Genomic DNA, 19,022 nt, shown 5'->3' with positions numbered 1-19,022 from the left:
GAAGCGTTCGCTATTTTTCGAAGCGAGCCAAACAGCGCAGCGAATGTTTTCTATAGGCTATCACCAGCAGAAATATATCCGTTGCAAACAGGCTGTATTTTTTCTTCTGCAAGATTTTAAAGGGCGGGGCTAAGTGTTTTTTTTTTTCTATTTTTCCGCGTCTCGTCTAACGTCCAACAGTCAAAGTACACAGGCCTCGTTTTTGAACGACCTTTTTGCCGGTCCCAGAACCATATTTTCAATGAAAGCACGTTACGTTTGCATAAGTAATTCAGTTGGGTTTTATTATATGAACGCCCTGCGAGCTATATGGCTCAGTATGGTATTACTTAGATAACTTATATGAAATAAAATATTCGATTGCTTATTGTACAAAAAAATTAAATTGCCTCTGAATACAATTCACCGTAAAGGCATATATATATATATATATATAAGGCTAACGAATTGTATTTTGTGCCGTACTTAGAAAATTGTTTTTAAAAGAAATTGTCATGTCGATATTCTCGTAGTTTATCGTAGAATATGACATTATCGTCGATATGACTCAAACTTTCAGCGTTCTATACATGAGACAAATACTTAAGATCCTCGATCCATTAAGAGTTCCAATGGAAAGCTTTTTAAATATGTCTATAGATCCGCTCTTTGCTTTTCTCTTCGCTCCGTCAGTTTACACACAGCGAAATAAAAGGGTTTTTTCAGCGCATCGTCAAAGTTGCACAGCGCTGCCAAAAAGTCTCATATATCATATTTTTAAATAAATCTTGTTCCTAATGCTTTGAATGTTGTGTTTTGTTGATCAACTCGAATTCCCACGCATTGCTTGTGTCATCATTACGCTCGAGATGGCACCCTTTACTTACGGCGATAATGAGTAGCTAGTGGACTAAAATAATGCATTCATGCAAAAACTGATAGAGACAGAGTACAGTTCGAGACTGTGCACGAACCAGGAACCAGGCGGCCATTCCATTTGGAGGCCTTTCGGTTAGGGAGGCAGCTTGTGAGTTTAAAATAAGCACAGCTCCATTGCAATCTTACATAAAGGTGTGCAAAAAGCTACAGCTGCCGATACAACGAACGAGCTTACCTCAACCCACGTCCATCTACGTGTGTGACGCCTATCTAAAGGCAACGTTAGCACCAGGATCATGCCAGATTACTACAATCTAATATAATACAATAATACAATGCATAAAAAGGTGAATTTCGTATGAGTTTGCTAGGCAGCTGAACATAAATAAACCCGACAGTTACCATCACAGACTAGGATTGGATAATGGCTTCCTTGACACGGCGCGATTAGTGTTCCTTGACGCAACCTGATGAAACGTGTTTTGCACGCGTAGTGTGGTTCAATAGGTAAGCAGTGAGTTTTCTTCGAGTATCTCAAGACTTTAATGGAGTTACACGATTGCACTTTTTTAAATAATTCTAATATGAACAAGACGTCTTTTCATATGGTAGTGAGCCATCATGAGGGTAACTGCGCTCAAGGGAATAAAATGAGCTACACTAACATGACCAACACCCGGAATTAATGTTACGATGTTCACCTCCGTGTCCGCAAAGGAAAAGTTTCTTCATTTCTTTCGTATTTTCTCGAGTTTACTTCAAGGAAAATATGCTAACGAATGCATCCGTCGGGGATTTTGCAGATCTGTTTGTATGAATTAGAAAAGAACTGAAGACTGCTGAATGGCTGTGAACACTTCGTACAAATCGGCAGAATTTTTTAACGATTTATGGTAGAAGGAACTATGATATAGTCGGCTTAACAACAACTGTGCACGGGAAATCATGATGGCCGATATAGTTAGAAGATCGTAGAAGATAGGTATCTTTCCGCTGAACGAAAAATTTATTCGCAGAAGATGATCATCTTTCTTCAGTGGTACGGCCACTTTCTACAAGTACTTTCTTCAGTGGTAATAGAACGTCTTTTTCGTTGTCAATTGCTGCTGCAAGAAGCAAACGCCAGAACCTGTAAATCAACCGTTATTCTCACAAACGAATATTAGTGGCTCTGTTTTTGAACACACGACCCAGCCGTTTCAACTGCCTTACGGAGTTAATTCTCGTTTACATATCAATATTTTCTAGATCAAAACAATTTAGTATTTCGGAAATGCTCAGCAAAGATCATAAGAATGGTAGCTGACCACCCAAATCGCTTTAATTGGCTTCTTCGCATAAAATTATTAGTAGATTGATTATTTTTTTGAAAACTGACGATTGAAATTATGTGTCCATGTGCGTGTGATGTCCATTTTAGGACACCAAATAGAGAACTGCTTTGCAAACACACTAATATCATCCTGTCTCAGCCATAGAGCCTCTAGTTAAGTGACATTGTTCAAATAGAACTTTTTCGACGTTACACCTATTCTGAGTTTTACATAGAATACGGTTGCGAATTTTCTCATTACAATGTTATTCTCGAATAAAGTTCGCCTTTTTGTTTTTATGTCAAGGTCCGGCTCATACAAAAACAGCTTTTTTTGCACCAAGATGTCTGTTCGATTTAAACCATCTTGCATTATAGACCTTACCTTCATAATACCTATAAAGGTAGCAGTACGGCACAGTTGCACTCATTGCGTGAATCTCTGTGATAGAGAAAATTTAGAAGATTGTTTAGAAAATTGAAGAAAATTTGTTTTCACATGGGATTACCCGCACAGTTTTACGTCTTTACCTGTATTAGACAGAGCGCCTTTGCTAATCGTATTCCTTTTTTCTGATCCGCTATTAATTGCATCGACGGTGGTCATCGGGTCAGAATCTTGCCAAGCTGTTCGAATACTTAACGCAACAATTACACGTCATCCTCTTGGACGACTTATGTAGTAAGCGGTAATTCATCATGCACAAGATATCCATCACAAAGAGCCGTGCGGTAATCGCTAAGCAGGCCGCTTAAAGTTAATTTCTCAACTTTTTTTTTTCAACAAGTTTTCGAACACTATGAGACATACCCTACCGTAGGTAGGTTTCAGTTGTTAATGACATTACCGGCAAAATGGTGTCGTATTCGTGAGCAATTACGTGTTTTATTTTATTTATTTATTTTTATTATTATTTATCAGAGACAATGTTTAGAATTAGCTCGAAAGTTCGGAACGCCCATTCGGTTTTGATGTACCGACGAAAATTGTAGCATATGTTGGAACTGTATTGTTATTGTTGATGTTCTATTGTCACCGGGTCTGTTCCCTAACATATGTACATATAGCGTTTTATGGTTTCAAAGGATTCATGTGCTTTATTAAAGAACCTTTCACTGACTATGATATGCACTCGAGCTGATCAGCCAGTATCGTTCGTCAACAGTTCCCTTAACAACAATTTTAACAAGTTTTCCATTATTTCCTTTTACGATATTTATATATATACTTCGTTGTAAAATCGTCGTCAGTCAGTATCTTCTCACGCTTTCAGTAGGCTGCTAAAAGCTGATTCTTGAAAATGGTGAGCGAATTCGTTCATGCCTCTGTTTTGTAAAATGTTGGATCTAGCTGAGTTTTGTGTGTCTGCGTGTCTGTATGCGCCTGTGTGTGTATAGCTGGCTGACTGTACATGCGCCCTCCTCTGTATGCCCATTTTATAGTTTGGCGCTTACTTGCTAGCCCTGCCGCAACGCCAGTACCCTCTGCTACGTTGTGTGTTCTTCTGCCCATAGCCCGCTTTTAGGTTCGCCGCCGTATCTGGCAGATCGTAGTAATCGTAGTGAATGCGGTACCCTCCTCCACTAGCGCCCGCGGTCCGACCTCCTTTTGGCTTTAACAGTTCGACAGCACCGTTGACTGTCGCCACCAGCGTAGCAGCTCTGAGGAGTAAGTCTATTTTGCGATCGAAAGCAGACGAGCCTGTCCAGACGACAATGGCAAAGGCATCTCTCTCTCCTTACTTGTAGTCAGCGATTGTGGGGCACAGAGCTGGCTGTGTGTCCCTTGACCGCCAACAGCCATCGCAATTGGATTTAACGACGGAATATCGATGTCTATTGTGATCAATGTCAACTGCTTCCTCGTGCCTCGAAACGGAAAGGACCACGCGGACCTCTCGACGACAATAGCTGCTGGTTGAGTGTGAGCTACGACTGGACAGTTGAAGTGGTTTGCCTGAGGTGTGTGCAAAACCGTGAAAAACGATTTGCAACCGAAGAGAAAAGCTGCAAAACAGCACCGCACTTTATTATTTGGCTGTCACTACGAAGGTGTCTCAGTGAATAAGGAACAGATGCTGCGGTGACAACGTTGGTTACGCGTCGTTCATCAACGGATTTTCTCATACATGACGTAGCAGCCATTCCACTCTGTTAGAAAACGTTCGTGTCGATTAGCGACTGACTATTAGTGTTCCTTCGTCTGCTGTTGGACTGAACATTTGATTCACAGAAGTAATCGTTTACCAGTTGTCAACAGTTCCAGTAAGAATTAAGCTAACAACTTCATAGCATACATGTAAGAACCTGATAGGGTTAGATCGTAGGATGCATAGGATATTAGTAATAACAGACCGGCGACATAAGCAAAGCTTTGTTACGGTCAGGCTCTACGTCGCTACCTCAAACGACGTTTCGTTCCACTCGGTCCGTGACATATACGATGAGGCGTTTCACTGCAAGCGGCGGATTAACATTTAAGGCAATGGAAAATAATCATGCTGCTTCTTAAATCGGCTAGTCATTATTTATTGTGTTTATTAAAAGCTTTTTATTTGTAGAGAAGCTGAGAAAGTTCTACGTAAATGTCTGCCGAGTGGTTGATTGTGTTATAGCATTTCCGACTCAGCTTAGAGTTTAAACAGGAAAAATCGGTGCTGATCGACAAAGCAGTTCGCTAGGGTAGGAAACGATAACCCCATCTCTAACGTCAGCAATACGTAAAAGTTGCTTTTCGCGTATTACGCAGCAGTTGCCATGGCAGCGTTATAGGTTTACATTTTATATTACACCACTACGGAGGCTAGCGGGATTTTTGTAGCATCGACCTGCCTAGGCTGCCCAGGGACAAGCGGGAAATGGCCCCCAGTCAAGCACTAGGGCCCGAAAAAAAAATGCAGTCGGTTCTGTAAACGGAGCAAGACAGGGATGGGTTACAAAGACGAGTCGGTGCAATCAAGAAACAAACAATGATAATTATGTGAGCCAAACAAAAAATCTCGATAAAATGGAATGTTAGTTCTGTTAATTTATAGAGTCTAACAGTGCCACAGGTGTCCCTAATTCTGTCTGTGAATGATTGCGGCACTTTAGTTTTGTGTTACCGGCTGGCGTCGGTAAGTTTGCCCAACTGTTTCACCAGTAAAAGTACAATAAACAATTAATTACTGACAAGGACTATAACCGTATTGCCCCCAACCAGACTAAATCGCCCTCACTACCGGTTAATACCATGGCTATAGGCCTATTCACATTGGGTTATCGTAGCACAAATACAGATGAGTCTGTTCGATAGTAACAGAGAAAAACTTTGGAGGGTTACGGCGAACGTGTAGTTTCATCAGAACTAACGACCCTTACCTATCTGTTAGTTTTTTCTTGGGTAAACTGCTAAACAGCTGAGCAACAGCTGGCCGATTCATTTGCTGATTGCATATGTCGAATCAGCTTCTTTTCTTTACAGTTTGGGTTGCGCCATCGTCAGAATTATGCTGTGTATCGAAGGATCGTTATTGCGGACTATTTGCTATTTTGAAGTGCGGGCCCAAGACAATTACCTCCGTGTGTTGGGTCTTTATCGTTTCTTTCATGGCAGGGATTTTCGTTGTCATATTGTAACTAACCACGAATGCGAACTGTTGCAGCATTTGTAGTGCCTACTGCCATTAATAATCAATTATTGGAGAAGTTCCACGATAATTATATTCCGATAACAAGAATCTGTTGTTTCTAGAAAAAAAACGAGCAACGACGATTCAGTAACTACAATTGCTGGCTATAGCTCTGATTTGCTGACAAGCGCAAAGTGACAGATATTAATAGGTTTCTCAACACACAGTTACGACGGCTGTAGTAAAGTTGTACTATTACACCATTAGCTAAGCTGTCGACTCATAGAAAAATTCATCCATTTAAACATAGATTTTGTTCTATCAGTAAAAATCATCGTTTTTGTGAAGACATGACCTATCCAATATTTCGACACGTTATATCTTAAACAAATTATTGTTGTCGTTAGCTTTTCTACTTCTTTCGAATAAAGCAGGCTACCACAGGTGCGGGTACTCGATAATAAGACTGACCTGTACATAGCAGCAGCAAGACAACTACACTCAATGAGCCGTCCAATAGAATACCAAATTTCGTCAACGACAAATGTCGTCGCTATTTACTTTAGTTCTCTGCATTTGCGAGATTATCAGCGACATTTCTCTTAGGTGATTCCGAGTTCCCTGATATTGGAAATGTTCTTCAAACAGTAAAATGCGTGTTATGCCGGGGACTGCAAAGCAGTTCATGTCTGTGTGTATAGGATTGCGTTGTAAGACTATATTCGGAATGTTTACCACAGCTAGAATTGTCTTGACTAACTCGGTGGTTTTTTTTTATACTAAACTATATATCTTATTACCACTTTTGTATAATAATTATAATTTAAAATAAAAAGCTTTGATCATGCCGACGGTTTGTTTCTGCTCAAATTTCGAAGCATCTACCATAGAACATCACACGAATGAAGCATCGCGTAACGTTTTCCAGTGCTGCTTAGTCGTGTGTATGCTAGGTAAATAGCGACGATAGTTGAATGATGACTCACTGTTTTTGTTGTCTCAAACCCCGTGCTTGAAGATGCGTCTAGCGGGTTGCTACGAGTAGCCAGTGGATCCACAGCCCTGTCTATACCATGCTATGCCATGACTGAGTTTATCCGACAGCGTTGGCGAGCTGTCGCCGTTGCCATCGCTGTTGTGCTTGTCGGTTGTATATCTGGCACGAGCTTAGTCAGCTGCTTGCTCGTTCACCATTTCATCGGTCTATGCGACACGTAAAAGCTAGTATGTTGGATATGTTAGTTAGGGCTGTGTATTACGATTATGGTCACGTCGTGTCACAGTTTGCTGATTTGACGGCAACCGTTGTTGCTTGCGTTGTTGTAACTGCGCTTGCAAAGATACACGCCTAGCGGCGGGTCACCGCTCGTAGGCTGCGATTACAGTCGGCAGTAATAGGCGACCTTTAAATGATGATAACCTCTCAGCCTAAGAGATAGGTAAATAGATGAAGCCCGCATTCATCAAGAGATCATAGTGAAAATGATAATTACGTATTACCGTTTTCATATCTAATATGTATGTACATATATGCTAGTCGGTGAATTTGCACGTTCCGATTGATTTCGGTAGATATGGCTTTACGAGCCACATAAATGCCGTAGCCCTTGACTTCCAGGCGCTTTGCAGCTATGTACCAGGAGTTACTAGCTGGGGTATTTTCCGAAACCTTTTACCTAAGTGCATTACCGACAATTTCGACCATTAGAGCTAACAATAAAATATAAGTGGGTAATATATGTAGTAACCTGCATTGCGTTTACAGAAAAGTATTAACTGAACGACGCTTGGAAAAAATCTAAAATATTTTTGGTGGGTTAGGCGCGTGTTATTGGAACCTATTTGGGTCAAGCCTATTCCCAAACTTTGCCACCTAAGCAGACTTTTTATTTCGAGCTTAAATATTTGCAGACTGTAAACCCAGGGCCCACAGTAGCAAACGCAACTTAATCGAAAAAATCAAATTTACCTCAGTCAAATACTTGTCAATGACAAAATAATATTTTGATAAAAATGTTATTCCGTGAACAGGGATCATTCGTCATACTTCTTATAAAAATACGAGGATGCGTAGGAACAAGAAAAAGCAAAAGCGACGGTTGAAAACAGAACAAAACGCGTCTATATTTTTGGAAATCCTTAGGAAATCCATCTGAAGGCCCGTTTGTGTACCACATATCCGCTTTATACTAGCGATCATTCGTAACAGAATTAATAACAACTGCCAAATAGTCCAAGAAAGTCGTTTACAGCCACCATGTTTTATTTCTCCGACAGTTTCAGACGTGACGATCGTGCTAGGACTGGTAATGACCCGAACGGCAATAATATGTAGTTACAGTTAGGGTTAGTGAAGATAGACTAGACCTGATAATTAGATCATGTTGTAACGAAGAAGCATTGCAATTCGCTACCGTTCAAAAAGATATCACTCATACTTGGCTACAATATCGCTATCGATATTGATCTATGTGTTATACCAGTTCGCGTATCTGGACCAACTATCGAGTCCACTTTGCGCAGACAATCGTCCACAGCTGATTGCTGATCTGTCAGACAGCGAGTTGTAGCCTAATATTGTCATACGTATAATGCAAATACTCTCTTTTTGTCCACGAACAACCTTTAGTGTCACATTGTATCCAGCTTTGTGGATGCTAATATGACGACAAGCGGTGCTAGCTATCCCCGTCGTCTGTAAACACAAGGTTCCGTCTGCATTAACATTGCGTTAATCAACATTCGTAAAGCTATGTTTTCGCAGACGTTTATCTCAAATAGCAATCGACTATTCATCACTCGTCGGAAACAGCGGAAATAACGTCGCGTGTATAACCAGCAGGCAGCAGCAGCAGAAGCAACGGTGGCTAAATGCATGCATCGGCATTGCAGAACCAACTCCCAGCCGGGATGACCAATCGATCCCACAGTGAAGCAATCAGCAGCAGCGTCTGCCCCAACCGTCTCTATTATATTTAACGCGTCGAAAAACAGTGATAGAAGAGATGGATTGGGGTAACAATGACGATAACCGCTGTTAGTGGCCTGTTAATGACGCAGTGTCGGCGGAAATATATAAGCAGGGAATGATGCACGCTTCCCCGTTGTGACATAGGCCTTCGCCAGTATTGTATTTTTAACCTTTTCAAGTTGTTAAAAAGCCTTAGCAGATACCTTCAGGTGAAACAAAAAGTCAGCGATTGCCTGTATATGTCCTTTTCTATGCATCCAAATGTTCAAAAAAAAATTCGCTTAAAAAAGTTTTTTTGGAAAGTATGCGCGGCTATGTGTCGCAGAATGGCCGCAGCAATTCTCACGGCGTCTAACACTAAATAGAAACTGACGTTTTTTGAACATTTGTTGACCGTTTGTGGGTTACGAGATCAAGAAATTTCATGTCGGTGGAACATGTGTGATTTGTCGATACGCTTTGAACTCTTCGAAAATTGAATGCTCAAACTTCTCTAGCTAATGAGCACGTCGATCTATAAGCCGGCCTTCGCGTCATCGGTATCTTCGTTAGCGTACGACGTCATGGCTGCACTTGTGGTTAACGATCGAAATAGTTTAGGCCTAGCGTGCTTTTTAAGCCTATACGTTTTGCTTTTAATGTTTTTACCAGTCGATTATAAAAGCGTCCTACCTAATACAATTATTCAATGTGTCCTGGAATATAGTGCGCGAAAAATCAGATTATGACGTTTTTTCGGCAAAATTTTGTTTAGACCTACCGTCGTAAGCCGTTAGGTAAGATGTCTGCGAGTTAACAATACTTCAAATAGTCAAAAAAAATACTGATTGATAAGCTAGTTAAATAATAAATAGCATTTCCTGACTGGTAATAATGGATGTTGGTTTCATAAGGAAAATGCACATTTATGTTATGTTGTCCTTCTTATTTATAAGATAAGTTTATTTATAATATAAGTTTCGTTGTAGGCATAGTGTTAATCTCAAGACTTCAAGGCTTTTTGCTAACACTTCACCGTATTGTATAATAATCTGTCATGCACCAGTATACATACATCATACATATACTTTGGGCCAGTGTAATGTCGATAGAATATCGTCATAGAATATGTCGATAAACAGAGAGAATGGTAAATGGAACTACGGTATTGGAAGCGGTATTTTTCGGCGCTAATGCCGTAGTTGATGATTTTCTAGATTTTTTAATATTGCTAACATATAGTTTTTTGTAGTGAGAAACTCTAGCGCAAGCTCCGGGCGGGCACTATCGCCACTGCTGTCATTAAAAACACTGCAACAACTGCAATCCGAAGGCGAGAAATAGGAGTTTCTAATTAAATGTTAGTATTTATAACATAATAAATGATCGGATTCAATTGATAATGGACTATGTACATATTGGTTGAAAAAGTCATTTCCTGTGCTGAAGAATACCAAAGATTTGTCCGTTAATGTTAGGCCCATTTGAAAGATATTCGGTTTTTCGATAGCGCTGCATTAATGAGAACTTGTGGGAAAAGCAAAAACTATAATTTGTCTTGTTATTACTTCAATCACTGAATCTTCTTATTTGCCATAAGTTTACGTCTCTTGAATGATACGTGTGAGATTTTAATATCTGCTACTAACAATTTTAATCATTCGAAAAATGTAAAAAGGGTCTGTATTACTTATTGGAGCAATTTGCGCAATGGCCGCTTCTAATGTCAAAATTTAATAGGTGATATTTAGTTTATTTGATTGAAACTTTTCTGGTAGTTCTTTGTGACGGTGATTTGAGGCGCTTCGTCTAACTGAATATTGCTATAGGTTTATATTTTACGAATTAGGGGCTCACCTTTGATCAGTACTTCATTGCATGAAGAGCTGGTATGCAAGGTAACGATCTTCTTAACGGTTATAGGCGTTGTGGCGCTTTCTCTTCGGGAGTATCTGTCAGAGTTTCCTGTAGTGTCTACGAAGTTTCCCCTAGGTAATGAATGGAGTTGGGTTCGCCTGGTTCTTCTTGTAGATCTATGCAGATATGGCCATGTAAGATCTGCAAGACCTGACTTTTCTGAGACCTATAGATCACGAGCCAACGTACTACGATGACAGTTGTTTGAATGGTTTGGAATTATTATACGTCCTCATTGATATGGGCTCTCCATTGCCAATACGCGTATAATGTACAGATGTTGCATATTCGCAGGCTGCTCGTACAGCTTTTTTTCGTCTTCAGTTTCAACAGGTCTTGATCCATCGGTCATGTAAAAAAAAAAAATGTAAAATAATATAAATTATTATATACATAGTGTTATCGATAGCCAGTGTTGTGCAATCGCTTCTATTACAAACTATCTATATTCGGTATCTAGCTATGTATTGAGGCGTATAATGTATTGATTGGCGTTTTCCTGTGTCGTTACGTCCAAAGATTTTTCAGAATATGTTAAAATTCTTGCTCTCTGTTGTTGTCGTTTGTTTCCGGCTTGAGTTAACCGTAGACAAATATTTAGGTCTGTTTACGATACAAATATCGGCAGAGTTCGCCTTATTTAAATTAAGCACAAGTCATAGGTTGCAGCCTCGATATTTTTGTTCGAGTAGTCTGTCACGACGCCTAGAAACATCATGCAATATAATGGTGTCCGCATGGAGCGATTGTAAATATTGTCAGGGTTTTATATACGGCACGGTTACTAAATCCGAAATTGGCATCAATAGTTTACACGAGAGTAATAGCTGCGAAAACAAATACGGTGATATGTGCATAATAGAAGACTATTAGTAGGCTATTAGTAGGAATACAATGATTAGTTACGCTCCTGAACTAACAGTGTAACCCAGCCCAATTGTTAGTGGGAACAACCAAGCAAATTGACTGTTTTGACATGTATAATCTCTATAATGTATTGTATAGTAGCGTTAACTCTGTTCTTCTTTTTTACAGACGATGCATCACCCCACACAGCAGCAGTACAAAACCGGGGGATACCCACAACAACCGGACTACGGTCAACCCGCGTGTCCACCTCAAGGAGGCTATCCACCTCCGCCAGGATTCATCCCACAACCAGGATACCCTCCAGCACAGCCGGGTTTCGCGCCCCAGCCTCCCGGATACGAACAAGCTCCACCATACGGTAACCTGCTGGGTGTTTTTGCCACAACGCATTGTTTGTAGTTTAATAACCTTGATACGGTCGCCGTCAACGACACAGATGACAAAAGCTGACGGATGTCAATTGGATGTAAGGGGTGAAGAAGAGTAGACCAATGAAGGCCTAATTTTTTGATACGAGACATCTTGTTTCGACATATTCTTATCAAGTAAACATGTTGACAGTTTTAGAACCGACTGTCGCGTCATATAAGACCTTGGATCATTTGTGTTTCATTCCATCATAACCATGATATGCTTGTCTACCACATGTCGTTTAGAGTTTTCATACTATTTTGCCGAACACACCTAATTTGATGCTTGGAGTTGTCTTTGACACATCTTTCATCTTTGAAATTAGATACATCCTATATTAGTTTTTGAATTCACTACCCATCGGGTTTGAGCTCAATGTGTCAAGACGGTTATGATCCATGAAAGCAATACCGGACTGTGAATCACAACGAATACCAGCTAGGCTCATATGCTTTCTCTGATTCGATAGTTAATCCATGTATTTTTTTGGAGAACTCACCTGGTTATTAAAAGCAAATCAGGTAAAACTTGAAACCTAGATCATAATTACTCCACATTTAACAACGCTTATAAAAGTAATTCAAAAAATTTTTATTCATGTCCCTGGCAGCTGTCATCGAGTGAACCTCTGATCCATGTCTATGGTAGAGTTCTGGTCTGCAGCCATCGTTGCTTTATCCATAATAATGATAGTAAACATATACCATGACAACAGTTGTCATTAAGCCAATCACCTGGGTGTTCCCTTGATGTTCTAGGTCATTCTAAGCGATTCGTTGTGGTGTAGGTGATTAATGTGGTAAATGTGAGTAAATATTCTTCCCTACTTCGAAACCAACATGAGTGCATTATTGCTTAAGCCCAAAACAAATCTCGAAAGATCGCCAATCCGCCGAATGGTTTCAGCAAACGATCTCGTAGGAGAACGTGGAAGCTTACTCCCTTATATTCATTCAAAATGATATGCCCTCTTTAGCACTTCCCTACGTTGCTATGGCCATGAGTGGCGATGACAGCACAGGTCTACTACAACCTATAATTGTCCCAGCACAATCAGTTCGTCGGCGCGTATATTTCAATATATTATGTTTAGTTTGCATAAATAAGAAAATCCTTAAATACAATGTTCTTATGGCACATTCAGTGGTGTACATAAATTTTATATGTTGTTGGCAGGAGTTGAAGGCCGAAGTCTTGGGCGTACAAACCATCTCGTTATACAATATGTATAATAGTATACTAAGTGTAAAAGTCTCTATGATGAGACAATCGGTAATATAAGGCGGAATCGAGTACTCATTTGACTGTGTCGGGGGAAATTTGGGACACCCTGTAACACCAGTAGGCAAAATAACCGCCTGCCCAAACATTAGTATCAACCAAATACTCCGAGTATATTTTATTTAGTATTTAATAAATATATGTATATATATAAAGCTTCTATCGTAAGTGGGTTCGTTCGCTTCTTTGGCAATTTTCCCCTTTTGGGCTCATAAATGTCGTTCTATATGATCAAATTAGTGTAACGTGGTAATGCGACATTGTGTCTCCCTCCGCTGGATTATGTAATTGACGAGGTGGACGGGCGTGAAAGCAAATTAAATTCATAAACGTATCGTTACTGTTGTTAATAATCTAAATAATGTCGTAGAATGTTCAGCCGTCTCGCATGTGCTGTATAGTATAAGTGATTTAATAAATTCCCTTAGAAAATATAGTATCTGTTAGATTTTCATTTATTCGTAAGACGTGTAGCGTATGTTCGCTTGTACAGACGCGTACGCCAACGCTCGCTTCATTTCCAACTCGAAACGAGATCATAGCACGACAAAACAATCAGAGCGTTTTGCTATAACAGTCGAACGGTGTATGGAGCATTCGCAACCATAGGTGACGGTGGGATCACCCGAATAGAAACCGTTGGTCCGAACGAATGTGGGTAGGAAATTGTGCGTTACATTGATACATATTTTTACTATGTCATTAAAAGCACCTCAGCGTCCCATCTGAAATAGTTACAGCGAGAAACAAGCCTGATTGACTCCGTGCAGTAATGGCATAATTTGGAATCTATATATATATATAGCACCGCAAAGCCAAGCGGTGTGCCATATAAGACTTCGTATAATTCTCAGTCTGTCCGCTTTCTTCCCACTTTGGAATACAGCTTCCGACCGATATTCCTACAGAGTAGACAAGCAACGTTTATATAATCTGGTAAAAAAATACCGGACGAAATGTAGTGGGGAACTGTCCAGTGCAAGCGTCTAATATATAAACGCTGGTTGGTAAGCGAAGCTACACGGAACCAAAATCTGTAATCAGTTCTCACTTATTCTTGCATGGAGTTTAAAAAGTTCTGGAACTATAATAGTTAGGTAACGATAGTTAGGTTGTTATTATGCAGATATGCAGGGTCTATATCATACACCATTATGGGGAAGAATTATTGTTTTGTATTGGCAGAAGCAAATCATTTTTTGCTGGTCATCACACCGGACTGTTCTCTGAACTCTAATTTCAGGTGCGGATAACGGTCTGGTTTGTTCTGGGTTCTCTTTAAAAGAGGTACGCTTGGCTTTTATTCGTAAGATCTACTGGATTCTCTTTATACAGTTGGCCGTGACCACAGGCTTCATCGCCATATTCATCTATACTGAAAGCGTTAACACATGGGTACTGCGAAATCCTGGAGCTGCCATTGGAGCCTAGTAAGTAAACTACAACACCAAATGATAGCATAAGCATCGCTCACCCTTTGATCCATTACCACGTTATAACTTACCTAGTCCTGTGGACACACAACCAATTGATAGTCACCGCATTTAGAACTTGAAACAACGCGGAATCCACTATAATGGTAGATTTCGTGGTACACAAAAGCTGCAACGTTTGCCAAGAATAAGGCTGTTATTTACCTGAAAGCAACAAGACTGCATATAAGTAATAATGAGCTTTTTATTTATCTTCATTGTCTCTATTATCACATTATACATAATATGAAGATGTGCGCTAAAAGATAAACCATTCCGCAAGACATCTTTTCGCTTCAACTTAAATAAATATTACTGTTTAATTTGGTCATTTACATGATCTGCTACATACAACAATAAACTCGTTCGGTTTTTTAAGAACATTTCCATTCATAGTAATATATAATATATGTATTAATAATAGGTTAGTGATAATACAACAAATAATATGATAATGCTGGATATTGTTTTTGGTTTCTTACCGTTTTCCAGTGTCAGCTTTATCGTTCTGTACTTCGTGCTGATCTGCTGTGAACCTATCCGGAGACATTATCCGACAAACTTGCTTGTACTCGGCTTGTTCACGTGCGCTCTTAGCTATATGGTTGGGGTTATATCCTGCACTTACAAGACTCAGTCAGTCCTTCTCGCCTTTGGTAATTATTGATAATCATAATTGATAACGATACATACACGGCAGCACTCTATAAACCACAGTCTGCATCCTTCCACTTTGCCCGAAATAGCGCTCATACAGAAGGCTTAGATGGACTGATATATTCGTGCATGGTCTGCATCAGTTTCAAATTCCTGTGACAATCGGCACCGCGAATTTGGCGAGTGTTCATTACTACTTGTCGTTCTATCATAGAAGTGACTGCTTCGGCATTTCTTGACGAGCTCATAACAGAACACAATCACATACAGGTTTTCCAGAATTTCTTGCTAGGACTTTCAACCCCCCAATTATAAGGAGCCTTGTTCTATAGACTTTGCTTCTTTAAAAGTTCTGCAGTACGATTAAGTGACATGAACGGGATGAACACGGTACGGATGCTCAAGAAAGTTGCGAAACTTCGATTTCAAGATGCGCAATGAGCGGCGGTACCTTTTTGTTGGGCAAGACAAACTTTATCTACAAAGTCTTTGATAGACAACAAATGGAGGTACTAAGATATCGTGACCTCCGTTTTTTCGCGTAGACTCTCCGCACAGATGCAGGAAACAGAAAAGACCTGTCGTTTGTTTTCCTTCATTCCATAACTTGGCACAAAAAGGGCGCATCATGCCTATCGTGCAGTGTACACTACGCCCACAAAACTGGCTTTTTTTTTATTGTAATATACGATACTGTTTCTAGGCAGTAGAGAAAATACGAAAACAGTCTTTCGATTCGGATCATATATGAAGTGGCAGCATTCTCTGCCAATCTGTGCTAACGATATGACGATTTCGTTGTACTACTACTTTAAAATTCAAAGATCGAAAATTGGTAGTTATCTAACAACATCATGTGTACGTACATACATAAATGAATGCCCTATATAAAATCTAAAATTATATATGATATTTTTTTTGTGGTGGCGTGAATTGTACAGGTATCTGCGCAGCCTGTTGCTTTGCGGTGACACTCTACTCATTCAATACGAAGTACGACTTCACTTCTTATGCAGGCGTCCTATTTGTAGCTGCCGTTGCCTTCATGATCTTCGGATTCATTATGATCTTTCTGAACGCACCGATAATGCAGACGGTATGTTATGATGATCAGTTAGGATGGAAAGGTTGATGCAGGCTACGTTTGTCGCCTTTTACCATATAGATCTTTTTGAGATATTGAACCTTCGCTTAACAATTCAGTAACGATCGTCTTTCTCTTTGATGGTATATATTCTAACCGTGTTATTCAACCCATTCTAATTCTCGTGACGTTTAGGTGTACGCCGGTCTGGGCGCCCTTCTGTTCATGGTGTTTCTCGTAGTCGATACGCAGATGATTCTTGGAACCAAGCAACTGAAGATTTCACCCGAAGATTATGTATTCGCCACTATCCAGCTTTACATGGATATAGTCCAGATCTTCCTCTTCCTCCTCCAACTCTTCGGAGAGAGAAAGTAGGAGACCACAAGTCAGTAGAAGATCGACTCGAAAACAGCAGCGTCAATCAACAATGAACTAATAACAAACTGCATGTGAACATCATGATGCACATCGGGAACTTATGCGAAGGCAGCCCCTCTGAACTCGCTCTTCGTAGTTGATCGGTCCATTTTTGTCACATGGATAACAGATCTACTAGTAATCAAACACACCAATCACATACACATCATAACTTAGCAGTTCAATGTTGTAACCTATTTATACTGCGATTATAGTTGACTATTATTGTTGCTGTTATTATATCTATTATATATTTTGTTATTATCTGATTAATAATATTCACTCAAACTCCCTTTTATATCTTAATTATGTTAGCCAAGTGGGTCTCAGTGATATTGTCATCACGTTGGAACTTTGACGAGATTAAAGTGTCGGCTTGAAAAAAAAAACAGCGAAATAACAGAAAGTCCGTTTGGAAGGATTCGTTACCATTTTCTTGGCGTATTTGGCCTGTTCTTTTTCTTCAATGCTCTCTTTTTCCATGCATGTGAAATTTTATTGCCAGAAATTTAAAGGGTAAGGAGCTTTCCCCAAAGTAAAACCCTTGCTCTAATGGTTCTTATCGATTTTTTTAGGTTTTCTGTGGATAATCATTTACAACTGATCAAATCAGCGAAGCCGACTTGATATTATAACCCTGGACAAAACGAATTTTAGTATGAGTCTGTTTTTCGCTTGTTAGTTAAAACTAGGTAATAATAATAATGAGATAGTCCCTAGCGTAGAATAATATAGAATCGGAGTAATCGGGTAAAGGTTGGCTAAAATGGGCAGGTGGCGAAGAGCTTCATGAGGGATATGTGTGTAGTTCCACACGTCAAGTTGAACGATAATTAGAATAACACGAGCAAATGACAAGAGGTACGTGTGAGTAACCCGCTCCGGATCAAAGCGCCTATTGGTAAAAAAACAAATTCAATGTCGATAATTACTCGACAGGCAAACAAAGCACAGGAAATGGTATCACAACCGATAACCGCTACTACTAATTGAGGTTTACCGATATACCTTTATACCAAGCTTCGATAAAGCAAACAGCGATGTGAATAGAAGCAAAAGAGCTATCAATATTGATTATAAAAGATAAAATTATATATATAATGTAAAAGCTATTGACGAGAGGCGACCGCAGGAAACCGTGGACATGGCGGCGTAATTATACTGCAGACTCAAAATTACTATCAGTCACAAATATGGCTACTAACGATGATCAGAAGATTTAGTAAACCATAGGAGGTCCGCATAGGTCAGTTAAAGGTATTACTGACTGCTTTCGAGCACCGGGTGTCGGCAATCTTTGAGTGGAAAATACCAATAAAGCCTATGTTTCTTTAATAACGAATGAAGGGTTCTTGTAAAGTGATTAACGTAATCGGTCATTGCACGATCACTAGCGCCATATTTACCGCCCGAGTGTACTGCGGTTCACGACGAAATAACTTTTATTACTACTAAAAAACTAGAATTCATAATAGCTAAATTATAGGAGATGTTCAAGAACAAATGTTTTTGAAGGTTGTTTGCAATATGCAACGGCTACTATATTCGCTGCCTGTTAATTCTTCATTTTCCAACTGAGTAGGAGTAACATAAGTAAAAGCCAAACTAGACAAAAACCGGCAAACTAAAAATAAGACAGTGAAAAAGGTAGTCATTGAGAAAGTGTTTTTTTTTTCTGATTTTATCCATAATTTTTTTTATCGACCTGCTTAGATATTGAAGAGGAATAAAACGAATATGATATCTTGAAAATAGCTGAGACCTGTGAAATAGTTGGGAAATACACAAAAGTAAAGAAAAACTAGCCACGGAATCATCAGCGCAAAGCTTGAGTGGGAAATACGTGCATGAACTAAACCAAAGAAAAAATATAGACCCAAGTTGTTGAAATATATTGTAAAAGATTACAACAAGCTATCGGACAACTTTTTTGTTTTTTGACATCGTAAAGCGTGTTATCGCAGTCAGGAGTAACTCTACATTTCTGTGTGTAATTAATAGAATTTAGATGGTCTGTAATAACACCGCCATGTCCAAAGAACACTCCAACTATCGCTACATTGTTCTGCAGCGTTTAATACTCCGCAGAATCTAGAGAAAACTTATAATGACACGCGAATTTCCTATCGCGCAATAAACATGTCTATATTGTAGTATACACCGCTGATAGTCCGAGGAT

General features: G+C 39.6%; 1 protein-coding gene and 1 long non-coding RNA gene across 6 annotated transcripts; one reads left to right on the top strand and one right to left on the bottom strand.

The window, feature by feature from the left end:
- Positions 1-257: 257 nt before the first annotated feature.
- On the bottom strand, positions 258-6,726 carry LOC147757605 (uncharacterized). Of its 2 annotated transcripts, none has more exons than XR_015320504.1 (3): positions 5,531-6,726; positions 2,702-5,076; positions 258-1,987 (listed from the first exon to the last, which is right to left on the bottom strand). It is a non-coding gene; the product is annotated as an uncharacterized LOC147757605 (long non-coding RNA). The 2 variants fall into 2 exon arrangements; XR_015320505.1 differs by having other exon boundaries at positions 2,702-4,626; positions 5,531-6,715.
- LOC111246004 (protein lifeguard 1-like) lies at positions 936-18,185 on the top strand. Of its 4 annotated transcripts, XM_086979421.1 has the most exons (7): positions 4,295-4,435; positions 9,984-10,091; positions 11,684-11,876; positions 14,454-14,640; positions 15,175-15,338; positions 16,281-16,435; positions 16,619-18,185. In XM_086979421.1, exons 3-7 carry the CDS (start codon positions 11,687-11,689, stop codon positions 16,799-16,801), a joined length of 879 nt encoding a protein of 292 aa, XP_086835547.1. In that variant the 5' UTR covers positions 4,295-4,435; positions 9,984-10,091; positions 11,684-11,686; the 3' UTR covers positions 16,802-18,185. The 4 variants fall into 4 exon arrangements, with proteins under 4 accessions (XP_022650887.1, XP_086835547.1, XP_022650884.1 ...); XM_022795152.2 differs by lacking the exons at positions 4,295-4,435; positions 9,984-10,091 and adding an exon at positions 936-1,365; XM_022795149.2 differs by lacking the exon at positions 9,984-10,091.
- The last annotated feature ends 837 nt before the right edge of the window (positions 18,186-19,022 follow it).

The sequence above is a fragment of the Varroa destructor genome, unplaced genomic scaffold (assembly GCF_002443255.2).
Source record: "Varroa destructor unplaced genomic scaffold, Vdes_3.0 BEIS01000002.1, whole genome shotgun sequence".
Lineage (NCBI taxonomy): Eukaryota > Metazoa > Arthropoda > Arachnida > Mesostigmata > Varroidae > Varroa > Varroa destructor.
Note: the sequence above shows the minus strand (reverse complement) of the source record. Positions and strands in the feature narration are given on the sequence as shown.